Genomic DNA, 17,219 nt, shown 5'->3' on the forward strand with positions numbered 1-17,219 from the left:
TTATAATAAAACAAAACCCCACTTCAGGATTTTACAGAGTACAAATGGTATTATTACAGTGACAAAGGAGGATGAAGATGAGAAAAAGGAAAGACAAAAGCAGAATGTCTACACTTTAATAGTACTTAGTTCCAATCTGAAAAAAATCTTCAAAAATTTTATCCTATGTCATAAACATAATAATTGTACTCTAAAATTTTGTAAAAATTATTTTGGGGAAGGAAGGAAGGAAGGGACAGAATTTGGAACTCAAAACTTTAAAAAAATGTTTAAAACACATTTAATACATAATTGGGGGGGGAAATAAAACATTATTAAAATTATTTTGGTTAACTTAGGGCTTTTGTCTAGCCATTGCAAAAGTTATTGCTTATGTCACTTTAATTTGCATTCATGAGTTCAATTTTTAGATAAGATCTGCTGTTGTCCTTAGCAGAATTTTATTATGCTTGACTAATGACTAGATCACAGGCCTTTGGGCAAGGAACACCTGGCTTCAAGGCCACCTTCTGAAATATACTGGTTGTATAATCCTGACCAACTCAAATAAGTCTCAGTGCTATTAAAAAAATCTCTAAGAAAAAGTTGCATTTATTAAGCAACTCCTAGGTTTTAGGGGTGTATGAGGTGTTCAGGGATAACTACCACCTCTGATATGAGGGTTTGTTGAGCCCTTTTCAGGGCTGCTCATCCACCTTTGGTGTCCACCTTCATCCAACTTTCATCTATAGTTCCAAAAAGCTGAAGCATGTGCAGTGGCCACATTCCAGTAAACCAACTTGGCAGACAGGTTAAACCAGGTTGAAGGTAACAATTGGGGAACGTTTATCCCAAGCATGTGACAACTTCCCCTGGCAGAATGGGCAGATGAGAACAATTTGTTTCAATGGTCATGAAGGTGGCTGACTCAGGTGCTATGGGAGCACTTAGAGCTTGGTCAGACATCAAAGATGCCAAGGTCATCCATTGTCTTGACATCGGACTTTGATGACTCAGGAAGAGAGAGTAAGGCTGACAACTTTGTGCACTTCGGCCTCACTTAAATCCAATTTGCCCTCAAGTTAAGACATCATCCGTGATATCACTAGTCTGCTTCAAAAATGAAGGACAAGCAACAACTAGGTTTTATGAACCATGACAGGTATTGTGGATACAAACTAAGTAAACTAGCCCCTGCTCCCAAGTTACAGGTACATAGAAAGGTAGTATACAAAATATATACAACATAAGTTGGTGGGAGGAGAAGCAAGAGCAACTGGAAGGGGAAAAGGAAAAACTTCATGTACAAGACTGTAAAGATATCAATAAAAATGTATCTTTATAAAGTTGGTACTTGAGCTGAATCTTGACGGCATCTAGGGACTCTAAAGGGTTGATATGGAGAAACATGGGGAGAAGCCAAGGTAAAGGCTCAGAGATGGGAGATGAGGTGCCCTGTGTAGAAACAGTAATGACAGAAAGTGTTCCCTCATGGTGAACCCCATACATAAATGGTTGGTATAAGAAAAAAAAAGAAACTGAATAAGTTAACATCTAATCTTTTTCATTCATTCAAAAAATCAACAAATATTTAAGTGGCCACTGTTTACACAGCACTGTGTTAGTTGCTGTACAGACAATAAGAAGATTAAGATAGTCTCTATCTTTACCATATTTACAATCTAGAAGTGGAGCTGAGACACAGATGCCAATAATGATAACACAAAGTAGAATGTTAGTGATGTAAGAAGATGAATGCTTATAAAGGAGTTTGGGGGGGGGCAGAGGGGGGGCAGGGAGGGAGGGAGAGAGGAAGGGAGAGACAGAGAGAAGCAGGGAGGAGAGAGAGAGAGAGAGAGAGAGAGAGAGAGAGAGAGAGAGAGAGAGAGAGAGAGAGAGAGAGATGGAAATTACTTCCATTTAGTTTTTTTTTTATTTTTCTTGATTTCAAGTACACCTGAGAAGATATGGAACAAGAACAGCTAAGTACACAATTATTTCAGTTGTAGGGAAGAAGAAGAAGAAGGAAAATAAAATGATTCTTCATTCCCATCATCCTTTATTCCCACACACATACCCTTTGCACCTCTTTTTCTCACAACCTTAATCAAATCAACACTGCTGTTGCCTGGGAAATGATATGTCAATCAACTACCCTATTGCTTAACTCAGAATTCATTCACTCAATTAAGTAGTATTTATTAAACCTTACTCTGTGCAAGGGACTGTGCTAAGCACTGAGGATACAAAGAAAATCAAAGTAAACAGAAAGTCTCTGTTCTCAAGGATCATACATCCTCATGGGGAGAATATGTATAAATATCAAGGTACATATAAGAGATATGAAAGGGAAATCCACTAATAATTGGAAAGAACTGGAAAAGGCCTCAACCACAAGGTAGAATTTTGGCTAGATTTTGAAAGAAGCTTGGAACAGTAAGAGGCAGAAGTAAGAGTGAAGAGAATCTCAAGTATGAGTGACAGCCACTGCAAAGGTAAGTCTAGTTTAGTTGTATCACAGAATGCAGGAAAGGAATGAGGCAGAAAAGATAGGTTGGGTCCAGGTTATAAAGGGATTTATTATACCTTCTTCCCCCAAAAAAGAGGTATGGAAGGGAGCCAGGAAACTAAGAAGCAGGGGTGAGGAAGAAAGGCCTTCCAGGCTTGGGGGAAAGCTAGCCAGAAGATAGGACATGGAATGTCTCATTCAAGGAACTGCAAATAGCTAGGATAGCTGGATTAGAGAGTATGTGCAGGGTATAGAAGGACATATAGGTGGCATATTGAATGGAATTTTCAACTTAGAGTCAGGAAAACCTGAGTTTGTATCCTACCTCAAAAAATCGCTAGCTATGTGACCCTAGGCAAGTCACTTAACCTCACTCAGCCTCAGTTTTCTCATCAGTAAAATGGAGATAACAGCACCAACTTCACATGGTTGATGTCTGAAGCAAATGCTAAAACATGTAAAACACTTTGCCAATCTTGAAGCACTATATAAATGATTGTTGTTGTCATTATTTGCTATGGCTTATAAAGTAGGAAAATCCTCAAGTTATAAAGAACTTTAAATGTCAAACAGAGGGTTTATATGTGATCCTGGAGGTAAGAGGGAGCTTCTAGAGTTCCTTTAGTAGGGGGTGATATGATCAGATCTACTTTTGAAAAATCACCTTGGCAGCTGAATAGAGGACGGCTTGGAGTAGGGACAGACTTTAGGCAGGGAGACCATTAGAAGAGTACTATAATAGTCCAGGTGAAAGGCGATAAGGGCCTGAATTAGGGTTGTGGCTATCTGTGTAGACAGAAGGCAATTTATACAAGAGATGTTGTGAAGAAAGAAACAAGATTTGGTAATGGATAGGATACATGGGATGAAAGTGAGGAGTAAGAGATGACCCTGAGGTTGCAAATGTTGGTGACTAGGAGAATAACTGTGCCCTTGATTGTAATAGGGAAAGGCTTTTGGGGAAAGATAACAAGTCCTATTTTGGACATATTGAATTTGAGATGTCTATAAGCACATCCAATGGATACATAAAAGAGATCCAGAAGACAGCAATATCAGAAAAATCTAGAAAGGAGAGAATATCCTGAAAGAGGAGGTGATCAGTACAACTGAATGCTACAAGAGAGGTCAAGGAGTCTCAGGATTGAGAAAAGATCATTAGATTTGTCCATTAAGAGATGACTGGTAACTGTGGAGATTATGGTTTCAGGCAAATGATGAAGTGCGAAGCCATACTGAAAACGGTTTGTAAGAGAATGAGAGGAGAAAGTGGAGACACCAGTTTTAGATAGCTTTTTTAAGGAGTTTAGCAACAATCAAGAGGAGAGATATAGCACAATACCTAGCTGGGATGGCCAGACCAACTGAGAGTTTTTTATAAGGATAAGGAAATGAAGGGCATGTTTATAGGCAAAAGGAAGGAACTAGTATGTACAGAAAGACTGAACATAAGAGAGAGAATGGGGATGATAGTTGGGGCCCTTTGCTGGAGAAGTTGGGAAAGGATAAGATAGTAGTTGTGGGCCTTTGCTAGGAGAAAAGTCACCATTTTATCCGAGACTGGAGTGAAAGAGGATACAAAAGAGGGAGATATCAGAGTGATGAAAGATGAGGAGGGGGAGAGAGGAGGAAGCTTTCTGTGTATGATCTCAATTTTTCAGTGAAATATAAGATGAGGTTCTTGACTGAGAGAGTGAGAGAAAGGGAAAGGGGGAGGACTAATGATAGATGAGAAGGTTTGGCAGTCTTAGTATGTAGAGGGCCTAGTTGAGACTGTAGCATAAAGTTATAGTGGACCAAATCACCAGGTTTTCTCCAACAAGTTTCATGTAAACTAGAGGAAAGGAGGTTACATAGCAGAAATAATCCAAGTATGAGGACCAGCAAAGCATAATAGACAACAGGAAAAGGGTTGCAGAGGAAACAATGATGGAGGCCATGTTAGAGGTAAGTTGGTTCATCAAGGGGTCAAGATAGGGAAGGAAGAGAATGTATCCAGTACAGGGTCTGGGAAAGGACTGAGGGTTAGAAGGGATGGAAGTCATACAATGGACTAATAAAGTAAAGCTGGAAAGATGGAAAGATTATTTTCAGATAAAGGAATTTCAGAGTTCTGGCATTGGAAGTGGAATAGTTAATGGGTGGTATATCAAGTGTATGACTATCTGCATATGTAGCTGAAGTAGATCAGAGCAACACATCATACAAATTTAGTAGACTGAGAAACTGGGCACTTAAGAAGTTTGAGGGGTGTGATTATTTATGAAGTCTCCAAGTATGAGTGCAGAAGATAGGGGTACAGAAAATTTTGTGAGGTAGGCACTTAACTCATTGAGTAAGGAAGGGTCTTTAGGGTCTAAAAATAACAGCTATTGGGACTAGATTGGGTGGTCAACTTGGATGGCATAAATCTCAAAGAAAGAAAAAGTTCTTAGTGAAGGTGGTCAAAGGAGGTTCTAAGTATTCTGACTCTCCTACCATGACTACTGAGTTGGGAACTGCAAGGGAGAAGGGATGGGAAGCCAGAATTGGAGGGGAAGAGGTTTAGTTAGGAAGAAATCATGTCTCAATGAGGGCTAGAAGAGAAGAATGAAAAGAAAGTAGTTTAAGATGAGAGCAGGTTTGTTATTTATGGAGCAAGCATTCCAAAAGACACAGTATAAAGGGCAAGAAGATCTGATGTGGCACACTGTGGAGGTAGGGTTAAGACAGATATGTCTAACTGAGTGTCAGTTTGAGGATGGGGTCAGGTTTTACACATTGGACTTGAGTTCAGGATCACTAGAATGGGGAAAATATAGAAGAAGAGAATATGCTAACCAGTGTGCAGTGAGTCCACACACAGTGCTCTACAGAAAGAAGCACAAGATTGGACAATCGAAGGCCATCCTTAAGATTCAATCTCTTGTTAGATGGAGATGTTACATCCTGCAATATTTTGAAACAAGGAAGCATACTGGCAGGAAAAGGTGGAGATAAGGAGACCAGGTACCTTCCTTTTCTTGCAGAAGGCCCTGGGAGGCAGAGATGGAAAAATTCTTGTCTACTCGGTAGAAATTCCTGTGGCAGGACAACACTTGGTTGGAAGGTGGTCAATAACCCTTTGCCATGTCCTACTTATGGTGCAAAAGTAGGTCCAAGAAATTGGCAAAAGGAAGGAGTTGTATGGGATCCTTGTCTGGCAGTTATGCATGGCCTGGCACTGTTGAAAGGTTCCAACTGGGTTGGGAGGTGGGCTAGAGGGAGGGAATGAGACAAGCTAAAATCTTATCTGTGCTCCAGGCACTGTGCTAAGTCCTGGGGACACAAAGAAACAAATGAAACAATTCTTGCCCTGGAAGAGCTTAGCCACAAGGTTCCTCTGAGTAACATCCTGAATTAAAATTCGTACTCCTTGAGGGCAAAGGCTTTTATTCCCAGAGTTTAGAAGCCACCTGGCATACATGAAAGGCAACATACCTAAGTGGACAGGTTACCAGCCTCAGAGACAGAACAAATGGCACTGAAGAAAGGAGCTTTCTCACCAGAAATTTCCCATACCAGGGAAGTCACAGGCCTTCAAATGGCTATTTCCCAAAGGTCCTGAATTTTGCTACCTGTCACAGTGATTAAATTAATCTTTTGTTGTTTTTCAGTTATTCCAGTCATGTCCATTCCTTCATGACCCCACTTGGGATTTTCTTGGAAAAGATACTGGAGTGGTTTGCCATTTCCTTCTCCTGCTCATTTTATAACTGAGGAAACTGAGGCAAACAGGGTTAAGTGACTTGCTCAGGGTCACAAAGCTAGTAAGCATCTGAGGCCATATTTGAACTTAGGTCTTTCTGACTCCAGGTCCAGTGCTCTACCCATCATGCCACTTAGCTACCCTCAAATCAATCTAATAAAGTAATTAACAAGATGTGGCAACTGATCCATCTGTTGTGCCCTAAAATAGGTACGTTCGGTAGGCACATGCTAAAAGAAAATACCTGGAGAGAAAAAAAGAAATTAACTACTAGAATTTCAGGCAGTATTGTCACCCTATCTCAGTTGGGTCAAGAGGTTATTTTGGCACAAGGAATCTTGCCTGTGACTTTTTTCAAACTGCCAGCTCCATCTAAAGAAGGGGAGGAAAAGTATATCATATCAAGTGATGCATATAATCTGAAGAAAAACTATGGGGGGAAGTGGGGAGGAAGATAGAAAGCATCAGTCAAGGATTTCTGATGCTATTATTCAAGTTTTTGCATCATCTGGGATTAAATATTTTAACTTAATCGTAACAATTGTGGGGACTTCTGCAACATTTGAGTTTGTGAATAAGCCATCCATGAATCTATTTATGTATTGTTATTTGTAAAGATGTCAACTGTTTTTAACTGTAACCCTTTACGAAAGAGAATTTGAAACCTAAGATTGATCTCAATTAACTAGATAATAATTCTATTTAAGCTAAAGTCACTAAAAAGTTATAGTGTTTTAGTCCTACTCCCTCTCAACATGTAGTGCTTAAAAAGTAAAAGGAAATATGAGTATTTCCTTTCCAAGAATAATACACAAAACTGACTTACTCTACTTCGTATAATGTCATAAAAATGATATTCAAATCAATATGAATTATTAATGAAGTCGCCTTGTAAAATGAATCTGCTACTCTGGATATATCTGAATAGAGGGAATAACACAGAACAATTTTACCGAAAATAAGTATTTCAGGAGAAATGGTAATGAATTGTTTAGGAAAACAGCTATTTTTCCCTTTAATTGACAATTAAATTAGGAAGTCTCTTAGAATGGCAAATCATTTAACTTCTATTTCTAAGTTTTCTTCATTTTTAAAATCTGAGTTAAGGGACCAGATGATCTATAAAGTACTTTCCTACGAGTATATGATTATATATGTCTTCCCTAGTGCCTATATAAAACAGAGACTCAGCAAGAAAAGTGTCTTGATATATTTTCAAGCCACAAGAATACTGGAAACAGTACTATATTGATCAAAGTCCAATAATCTTTTAAAATATTTTTAAACCTGGCAAAGAACATTTTAAAATTTCAACTTACCTGCTTGTTCTCTCCAAATTACTGAAGATGTAAACACACACACACAAAATAAAAACAAAAAAAATAAAAAACCAAAAATAAAAGGAAGAAAGAAAGAAAAGAATTGATAGCATTTGGCTTCATTGATGAATCCCTGTGTGAAGCACCAATTCAATTAGTTCTTCATTCCTATATGATTCTATCTATCTCTTCCTAAACAGATACTCTGAGCAAACTCAGGTATGGAAGAGGGGGAAAGGTACTACATACTAGCAGTGAAACGCAAATTAAAGCTTAACCTAAGTAGGGCAAAATACCAAAAATACAAAGAAACAATCTTTTCCTTTTTCTCTCCAATTATAAAGTTAAATGGAGTTGAAAAGTTATTTAATTGTGAAAAATTAAGATAACAGAAGATGATTATGTCCAAATTTAGTAGATGTTAGCTATAAATTCCATTATTAAGTAAGCTCATCAAGTGCCTCGAAAAAAAATGGGAAATTTGCCAATAAGTACACACACAAATATTAAGAATGAATTTCACTATAAGCATGTATATAGACACTAAATATTTGCTTGGATTTTCATTGGAAGTATATAAATAATGGTAAACAAAGTTTTCCCCAAAAAGTATATGTATACCATTCATTAACCACCAAAGTGGTAAGGAGAAATTTAAAATATATGGTTATACAACTCAACACAACATTTATTGAATATTTATACTATACAAAGTACTGGAGGTGGTTGCTGTAGGGGAGAAAGGATTAAATAAGACAGTCTCTGTCCTCAAGAAGCTTACAGAATAGTAAAAAAAAATAAAGATACATATAAAGATAATTATAATTATATTCAAGTGCTACATGAAATTCAAGGGGAAAAAGGTTGGGATGAGTAGGAGAAAATAGAAATCTCCAGTGCAAAACAACACCAATAATCATAATAACAGTAATAAATAATAAGAGTAATAAATATCTAACATTTATTTAGGGCTTTAAGATTTACAAAGAACTTAATATATATTCTCATCCTCAAGAACAATACTAAAATATACTATTATTCCCATTTTACAAATAAGAAAAAAGGCTAGGAAGTTAAACAATTTGCCAGAATCATATAAGCTAGCAAATGTTTGAAGCAGGATTCAAACAAAGGTCTTCCTAAATTCAAGTCAAACATTCCATTCACTATGCCAATAATCTGTCGAAACTCTCCCTACTGCAAAAATTTCCTCTAAAATACCCCTGACGGATTCTTCTGTGAGCCCAAGCAGGTTCTACCTAAATACTTGGAGTATTTAGCTCATCAGAAGTCTGTAAGTAGCCTATTTAGTAATTTTTTTAAGTGAACGAATAGCTTTAAGGATTTACCCAGGCACATCAGCATATTAACAAAACAAAAGATGCCTTGAAAAGCCATAGGTCCTGATGCTGAAGGGCTGAGGAAACTAAGCAAAACTAAGCCTTAATTTCCCAAGACCAATAAGGCTAAACTAAACCACCATCAGAATGATCTCTACGGGGTAGTGAGGTACAGGGACAAAGTTTCACATGTAGTTAATCTAATCATGAGGTCTACTGGTAGTTCAAAAACATATTTAGAAGATATATTTACTGCTATAAGCAGTATATAAGAAGACACGATCAATCTCATAATCTCATTAGCATCTCATATATTATGTTTATCTTCTCTGACACTTCCACAAACTCTGGTGCAGGCCCTCATCACCTTAGCCCTAAGGATTACAACAGACTGCTGATCATCCTCTTTGCCTCCTTATCTCCTCATTCCCTCCAAACTTTCTCACCAACTTTCAGAGGTAGCTAGGTGGTATAATGGATAAGAGTACTGGACTTAGATTTGGGAAGATCGGAATTCAAATCTAGCCTCAAATATTTAGTAGTTCTGTGACCCTATTCAAGCCACTTAACTTGTCTACCTGAATTTTTTCATCTGTAAAAAGGAGATAATAATAGAAGCTATCTCTCAAGGTTGTTGTGAGGATAAAATGAGTTAATATTTGTAAAGCCCTATTAGTAGTAGTAGTAGTAAATTGATCTTCCCACAGATCTCACCATATCATTCCCCTATTTGATAAACTCAGAGTCTCTCTATTACTAATATAAAATCCCCTGGCTTTTAAAGCCCTTCACAACTTGGCTCCTTCATATCTCTCCAATCTTCTCACATCTTATTCCTCCTCTTCTCCTGTAACATATACCCTGGCAATCCAGTAATGCTAACTTCCTTGCTATTCCTAGCACAAGATATTCCATCCCCCAATGCATGAATTTTCACTGGATGCCATGCTCAGAACTCTTTCCCTTTTCACCTCTGCTTCCTAACTTCTCTGGCTTCCTTCAAATACAAGCTAAAATTCCATCTTCTGCCTTTCCTAGTCTCCCTTAATCTTAGTGCTTTCCCTCTGAGAAAACCCCCAAATTATCTTGCATTTATCTTGTTTGTTCATAATTGCTCTCATGTTATCTCCTCCATTCGACCATTAGGTCCTTGAGAGCAGGAACATTTTTCCTTCTTTGTATCCTCAGTGATTAGCACAGTGATTGACACATTATAGGCACTTAAATGTTAGTTAACTGACATAGCTTTATAAACTTAATTTAATGGATTTGTTCCTTGTACATGTATTTAAGTCTTTTTAAGTAGTTGTTGCATTGTTTAATCTTTATGTCAAAAGAATGTTGTTCTTGAAAGGCTCCTATCAGGCTGACTTTGCCAAGAGAATTTCAGACCATGGGATTCTACATATCGTTCCTCTGAAGTCTGAAAAGCCTTCAGTCAGTCACTTATAAAGTCACGCACTTATAAAGTGCCTACTATGTGCCAGGCATTATGCTATGAATTGTACTCTGCCTAATTTTCTTCTCCTTACCTTCTACAAACTCTGATACGGAGTCATCACTTCTGCTCAAGGTCCTCATAATTTCTAATTTAGCAGCCTCCTTGTTGGTCAGAATCAGGCCAATATCCATTCACTCAAAACATAACTTATTAAGTGTCTACTAATTTCCAGGTAGCACGCCATACTGGATAAAGAATCAAGAAGACTTCAGTTCCAGCCCAGCTACCATTTTGACCCTGGGAAGGAAACTTTACCTCTCAGTGTTCCCAGTAAAAATTTCTAAGTTTCAGTATATTTATAGATCTACTTGGTGGAGGGAATTTTCTCACTGGCAGTTCCTTATGCAAATGAATATTGGTTCAGAACAAAAACAACAAAATCCTTCAAACATACACCTGACACCAATTACTATACCAAATACTAAGGATAAAAAGAAAAATTAAACTTTCTACCGTCTAAGAAAAAACATATACATAAGTAAATTTAAAATATAGACTTGTCATGGTGGATATACAAACATAGCACAAGGTCTGTTGATCACTGGAAATTTCCATTGCCTCCCATATTGAAAACAAACACAATTTAAAAAGTATTAACTAAATGCATTCTATGTATCACTGTAGTTCTAATGACTAACTTTCATGGCTAACTTTCCAATTCTGATGTGTCTACGTGCTATATTTGAGATTCAGCTGTTACCACTAACAGTTCTAAAGGTTTGTGAATTATAGCATGCTTTACTTACTTTTCATGACCGAACTATTTGATTGCTTTATATCTGATCCACAGTTAGTTATTTCTGCCAAGGTCCTAATGCAAAATTGTGTTGAGCTGTTGTCTCACAGAAAATTGTATGTAGTAAAGCAATAAAAATCTTTCCCTGTATCCTGTTCAAAGATCTCGCCTTACCAAGCCTCACCCTTGGATTACTCCAAGCATCTACAATCTTCACTCCTGCTCATGTTGCTGAATGAAACTGGAGAAAAATCACTAAACTGTACTGACTAGGTCCACTACAAATTTGTTAACTAATCTTAAATTGATCCTGACTGTAGCAAGGCAATCCTTTTATACCTTTTACCCCAGCTTTTTCATACCTTTTCATCTTTCCCGAAACCTCCTATGGCTTCCCCTTTATGGGCTGCCCTTTCGGCTGAGTATCTTGCCTCATAATTAATTCACTGGAAAAATTGAGAATATTTGTTGACAGCTCCCTTTTCTTTCCTCTTCCTCATCTCACATCACTTATAAGATTCCATTACTATCTCCTTCTTCAACCCAGTGTCACATAAAGAGGTTGCCCTTTTCCTTAACAAGTTAAAACCCTCTACATAGACAAGGAATCCCATTCTACCCCATTTTCTCTAGAAGACTGTCCCACTATCATCCCCATGTTCTCATTAATCTTCAGTCTTTCATTCTCTAGTGGCTGCTTCCCTCCTGCCTACAAAGATGTTCATGTCTCCTATCCTCAAAAAACCCTCCTGGGTTCACTTGGGATCACTTGATCCACTTACCTTCTTATCTACAATCCTACGTTTCTCCTCTCTATCACGGCAAAATTTCTTAAGGAGAATCTACAATCAGTGCTTCCACTTTCCTCTAACTCTTCTGAACTCTATGCAGTCTAGTTTCTGATATAATCATTCAACTGAAATTGCTCTCTCTGAAATTACTAATGATCTCAATGGCAAATCTAAAGGTCTTTTCTCAATTCTCATCTCTCTGAACCTCTTTGCAGCCTTTGGAACTGTCAATCACGCTCTTCTCCTTGATACTCTCATTTTAGATTTTGATGACCCAGCCCTCCCCTAATTCTACTACTTTCCTAACTGCTCCTTCTCCATCTTTTACTAGCTCTCTATCCACATCACATCTGCTAAGCATAGGTTCACCCCAGGGCTCTGCCCTGAACCCTCTTCTCCTCTTCTGTAATACTTCACTTGGTGATCCCATCAGCTCCCACAGCACCAGCTATCATTTCTATGCAGATGACCCTGAGATGTTCTTGTCTAGCCCTAACCTCTTTTCTACCCTCCAGGCTCACATCTCCAACTGCCTCCTAGAAATCTCAAAGTAAATGTCTTGTAGACTTTTAAAACCCAACTTTTTCAAAACAGAATTCATTATCTTCCCTCTGCCTCCCTAAATCCTGCCCTTTTCCTAGACTCCTTATTACTGTCAAGAATATCATCATTCACTCAGTCACCCACAATGACAATCTAGGGATCATCTTTGATTACTTGCTATCTCTCATGCACCATATCTGATCAGTTTTCAAGTCCTACCTTCCTCACATCTCTTGCTTACACTCATCTCTTCCCTCTTAACATTGCAACTACCCTGAGACACGTATTCATAACCCCAAGTATGGACTATTTGCAATAGCCTGCTTTTTGGTCTCCTTGCCTTAATTCTCTCCAAAAACTATCCTCCACTTAGTTATCAAAATGGTCTTCCTAAAGACTGGGTCAAACAACGTCACCTCCCCCATTCAATCAATTCTTGTGGCTCCTATTAGCTTTCAGGATAAAATATAAAAATCTCACCGAACTCTAAAAGCTCTATACAACCTAGCCCTTTCCTATTTATCCAGTCTTCTTATATCTTACTGCCCACCCCACTTACAACACATTACAGTGCAGAGACATTGTCTTCCTTGCAGTTCATCATACATGATGCTGGATCTCATTACTTCAAGCATTTTCACTTGTTTCCTAAGCCTAGAACTCTATTCCTCCACATCTCTGCTTCTTAGCTTCCCTGGCTTTATTAAAATCTAAGCTAATGACTCAACTTCTTTTGAGAAGCAGTCCCAGTCCTCCTTAATAAATATAGATATAGATAGATATCGATAAGCATAGATACAGATATAGATAGCTATCTATATCTATACACACTTATCTATACAAACATGCTATTTTTGTTTGTACATAGTTTGCATACTGAAACACTTTTTTTCAAAGAAGGGCCTGTGTCTCCTCCTGTGTCTGAACAATCCACAATCTACTTCTTAGCTACGTATAATCAGAATAAAATGAATGAAAAATGTAGTTACTTGGATTGGAGACTTAAGTTCCTTTGAGCAAAATTCACCAAGAAATACCAAATTCTCTAAGTGACTGGCGTACTGCCACCTCATACAAATTTCTAATTTTAGAGTTTAACTAAACCACAGGATCACGAATGCTTAGCCATAGAAGATGTGCAGAAGAAAAAATAAGACAAATATTTCAATCACAAAAACTTTTTATTAGCCTAAATATTGTTGCTACAGAGAATATAGCATGAGTGCTATGTTTGGAAATCTGCCATATTTCTCAAAGTAAATTAAAAACAATTGAAATGGTATGTAGATCCCATGTTAAACACCATCATTCTGAAGATATACTTTCAGAATAACATCCAAGCGAATCAAGCTGAGAAATGACGAAGTAGTATTGTGTTACAGTATACATCAGCACAAGAAAATGTGAAGTTGCCATTTGTTAGCAAACTGCCATAATGTGTCCCTTCTTATGAAATCCACAAGCCACGTGATTTCCTTGATGAAAAAGTGAGTATTAATTTCTAATGTCTTTCACAGGTCTGCAAACTAAAGAAAATTATATAAACTATAAAAACGTGAGCCTTAGGATTATAAGAGAAGATTGATAGATATTACAGGTAAACAAATGTGAAAGCAAAATGTTTTTTCTTTTCTTTTTTTAATTAGATGCTTTCTGTATAAATTAATCATTATATATAATGTATATATATATGTATATAAAAATACAATTTGTTCTGAGATCTTCCTTCACTTTTACATAGAGCAATGGATCTGTGATCCCCTTAACAGGCATACTCCTTCCTATGGTATAGATAATAATTTATCCACGCCTTCCTATCCTGTGCAATCTTCATATCCTTTGGTAAACTCTTGACAGTAGGTTTACACAACAGTATTGATTACTCTCCTCTAGGTCTCTTGACATTATAAGGGTACCAATGTAGCATATGGAGTATCTATCTGCTACCCCTTACTTTTGCTATATGATCATGTACCACTTTTCCCAAGCATACATCACACAGGTGATATGTTTTATACCACTTTTTTGTTTGTAACTCATTGCTGGATATTTCGTATAACTTATTTATGTCAACCATCTTTTTCTCCTTTGTACTTTGGATGTTTCATAATTTTGAATCTTTAGAAACTGCCATGATTCATGGCCTCAAAAAATCATCAGAAAAGTACTGATATTAAAAGATTCATATTCTTTTTCAAGGAGAAGCTTGGAGGTCAGCAAAGTTCTATGCAGCTTTCAAATATAATCTTCGTTCCTATTGAACTCTTTCTCTTTTTTTTCTTTTTAGGAGGGAAGGCAGGGCAATTGGGGTTAAGTGACTTGCCCAAGGTCACACAGCTAGTAATTGTGTCAAGTGTCTGAGGCCAGATTTGAACTCAGGTCCTCCTGAGTCCAGGGCCAGTGCTGTACTCTCTGCTGCCCCAAACTCTTTCTTTATGTACGTGTGTGTGTGTATCACATATTTATACACATTCATACAGTGATAGACAAATTCTATGGATTTGCCATCCATCTATATCATAATCTAAATTTTTCATTTGTTTTTCCTGTGTGGATAGTTAGACTTAATCTAAGGATTGTTAATTTCAGTTGTGAGGCTCTGCAGTGTTCTGGAGATGAATGCAATCAAGACAATTCCATCCACAAATGGGAAAATTAACCATCCCTTTTCCTTTTGAACTCTTCACCTGACATCCTCCATGACAAGGACGAATACCTGAAGTGAGTATTCTGAACGCTTCACTGCCCAGACCCTGTTAGCCACACACCAGACACCAGACACCATAATGCCCTGTCCAGGACATGCCCAAAGGCGATGGTATGATCCAATCAAGCAGGACTGAAACTTAAGAGTATTCTACTCCTCACCTGCCATCATCAGAAGAACTATTTCCATCACCTTTTGAGACTGCCGAGCATGAGCACAGCCTAGCATACTCTTTCTGCACTTATCTATCTAAGGTCAGCAAACTCAAATGACCTCCTTGATTCACAATCTCCATGACTGGCTGTCCAAAAGCAAGCTACTCACCCCACTACAACAACCCTGATTTCCCATTCTCTCATTCCCATTCTCTTCAATCCTGCTCTTCCCATGTACCACTCCAGTTCTGCCGCTCATTGTGCCCTCTGGACTTCCTGTTCTTTAATTAACAAATTTCTTCAATTTAGACCTCTTCCTCTCATGATCTTTTATTTTTTTTGTGTTTTTTCAATTAACAAGGAGTTATTTTTTTTCCTCTGGCCTATGTCACAAATGTCCCAAATAAAACTTTTGTAACAAATCTCTATAGTCAAGTGATAAGATTAAAATTGATCATGTATCATTTCTTTATTGATTCTATTTACAGTTAACTGTTGACTTTGTCCTATAACTGCTTAAGTCATGGTTCTCTGTCTTCAAACTTGGGTCAGAATTCAGCTAGCCTGCAATGAATTAAGTTCTCTTGCTATTCACTGTTCTATCGTTGCTTCAAGGAATTTAGCTACCCTGGGGAATGCAGATGAATACCTGGGTGTCTGGTCTTGTATATTTACAACATCAAGTTATCTTTCAAGAATGTCTGGTTTGTTGTCCAAGGAACTCTGGGCTAAAGTTTAGAAATTCATTTCTTTCATAAAATATTCTAATTCTATGAGCATTGTCCCCTCCATGCATCACTCTGTGCCACAAGATGCCTTTTAACCACATAATTTCAGTTTCTCAGAAACCTCATGGTATTTGTGTGTTATCCTTGAGAAGCAGATTAGCTGATCTTGTTCCATCTTAGCCTCATTCTTGATAATTAAAGGTGGTCTTATCACATCCCCAGGCACCCATGAGTCTGCTCCTCCTGGACACTACCAGTGACTTCAGGATACAGATGGGTCCCATAAATCCATTAAAAAGCATTCCTTCAATACAAAAGGGGGGAGTGTAAACCCCTTTCCCTAATGTAACCCAACATTCCTCATCTCCATGATGTTACCAATTCTGTAACCAATGATATATTTTCTGTTCTGTTCTTTTTCCTATGCTTATAAAAAGGAGGTGCATCTTTAATTCTTTGTCTTTAGCTGGAACCTGAAGTAAGCATTGACCCATCTTATTCTCAGATTGCCAGCCCTGATGAGAAAATGTTATCTTGTGCCGAAGTGTGCCTCAGTTTACCTTTTCATTAAATTTTACACAGGACACAAGCACTCACAGAGACTTGGCTTCTCCCAGAGACACTTCATCCTTGGTTACCCTTTCTAGCACTGGTTGTAATCTAACACTGGTAGCCCCCAACACACTGGTCATGGAGGAAGAATTGGGATACTCCTGTTCCCCACTGCCACTATTACTGAGGAACGTATCCTCTGAGGATCACTCTAACCAAATTTATCACCCCATCCAGATCACAATGACAATTATCTACCATTTCCCAAGTCATTCTTTGTCCCTTCTTAAGGAATTCAGTTTCTGACTTCATAGTCTTCTTCATTTCAATTCTTGCCATTATACTAGGAAACTTCAACATATATGTTGATGTCCACTCAAGCTCTCTAACTTCTCAATCCCTCAAACTCCTTAACTACCATCACTTTGTCATCTACATCAATTCACCTATACATAGGGATAGCCATACCTTTAATATCACCATTAACCACTTGTTCTACAACTCAAAACTCCATAATTCATTTACATTCATTTATTCATTATATAATTCATTACTTCTCCTTCCCTACGATTAGCCTTCCCTTATCTCTTCTCCTCTCCTCTTTCTCAGCTGAGAATCTTGTCTTATACTTT

The 17,219-nt window shown here is 37.7% G+C and overlaps 1 protein-coding gene across 5 annotated transcripts in view; it reads right to left on the minus strand.

The window, feature by feature from the left end:
- Positions 1 to 17,219, minus strand: part of RYR2 (ryanodine receptor 2) — an 828,134-nt gene that overhangs the window by 347,582 nt on the left and 463,333 nt on the right. For 4 of the 5 annotated variants that reach the window (XM_036753924.1, XM_036753925.1, XM_036753926.1 and 1 more), the window contains one exon: positions 7,535 to 7,555. The exons of the other annotated variant lie outside the window; for it this stretch is intronic. In XM_036753924.1, coding sequence (XP_036609819.1) covers positions 7,535 to 7,555 — 21 coding nt within the window. The remainder of the gene's footprint in view (positions 1 to 7,534; positions 7,556 to 17,219) is intronic. 5 annotated transcript variants of the gene reach the window in all.

Source organism: Trichosurus vulpecula, chromosome 4 (genome assembly GCF_011100635.1).
Source record: "Trichosurus vulpecula isolate mTriVul1 chromosome 4, mTriVul1.pri, whole genome shotgun sequence".
Lineage (NCBI taxonomy): Eukaryota > Metazoa > Chordata > Mammalia > Diprotodontia > Phalangeridae > Trichosurus > Trichosurus vulpecula.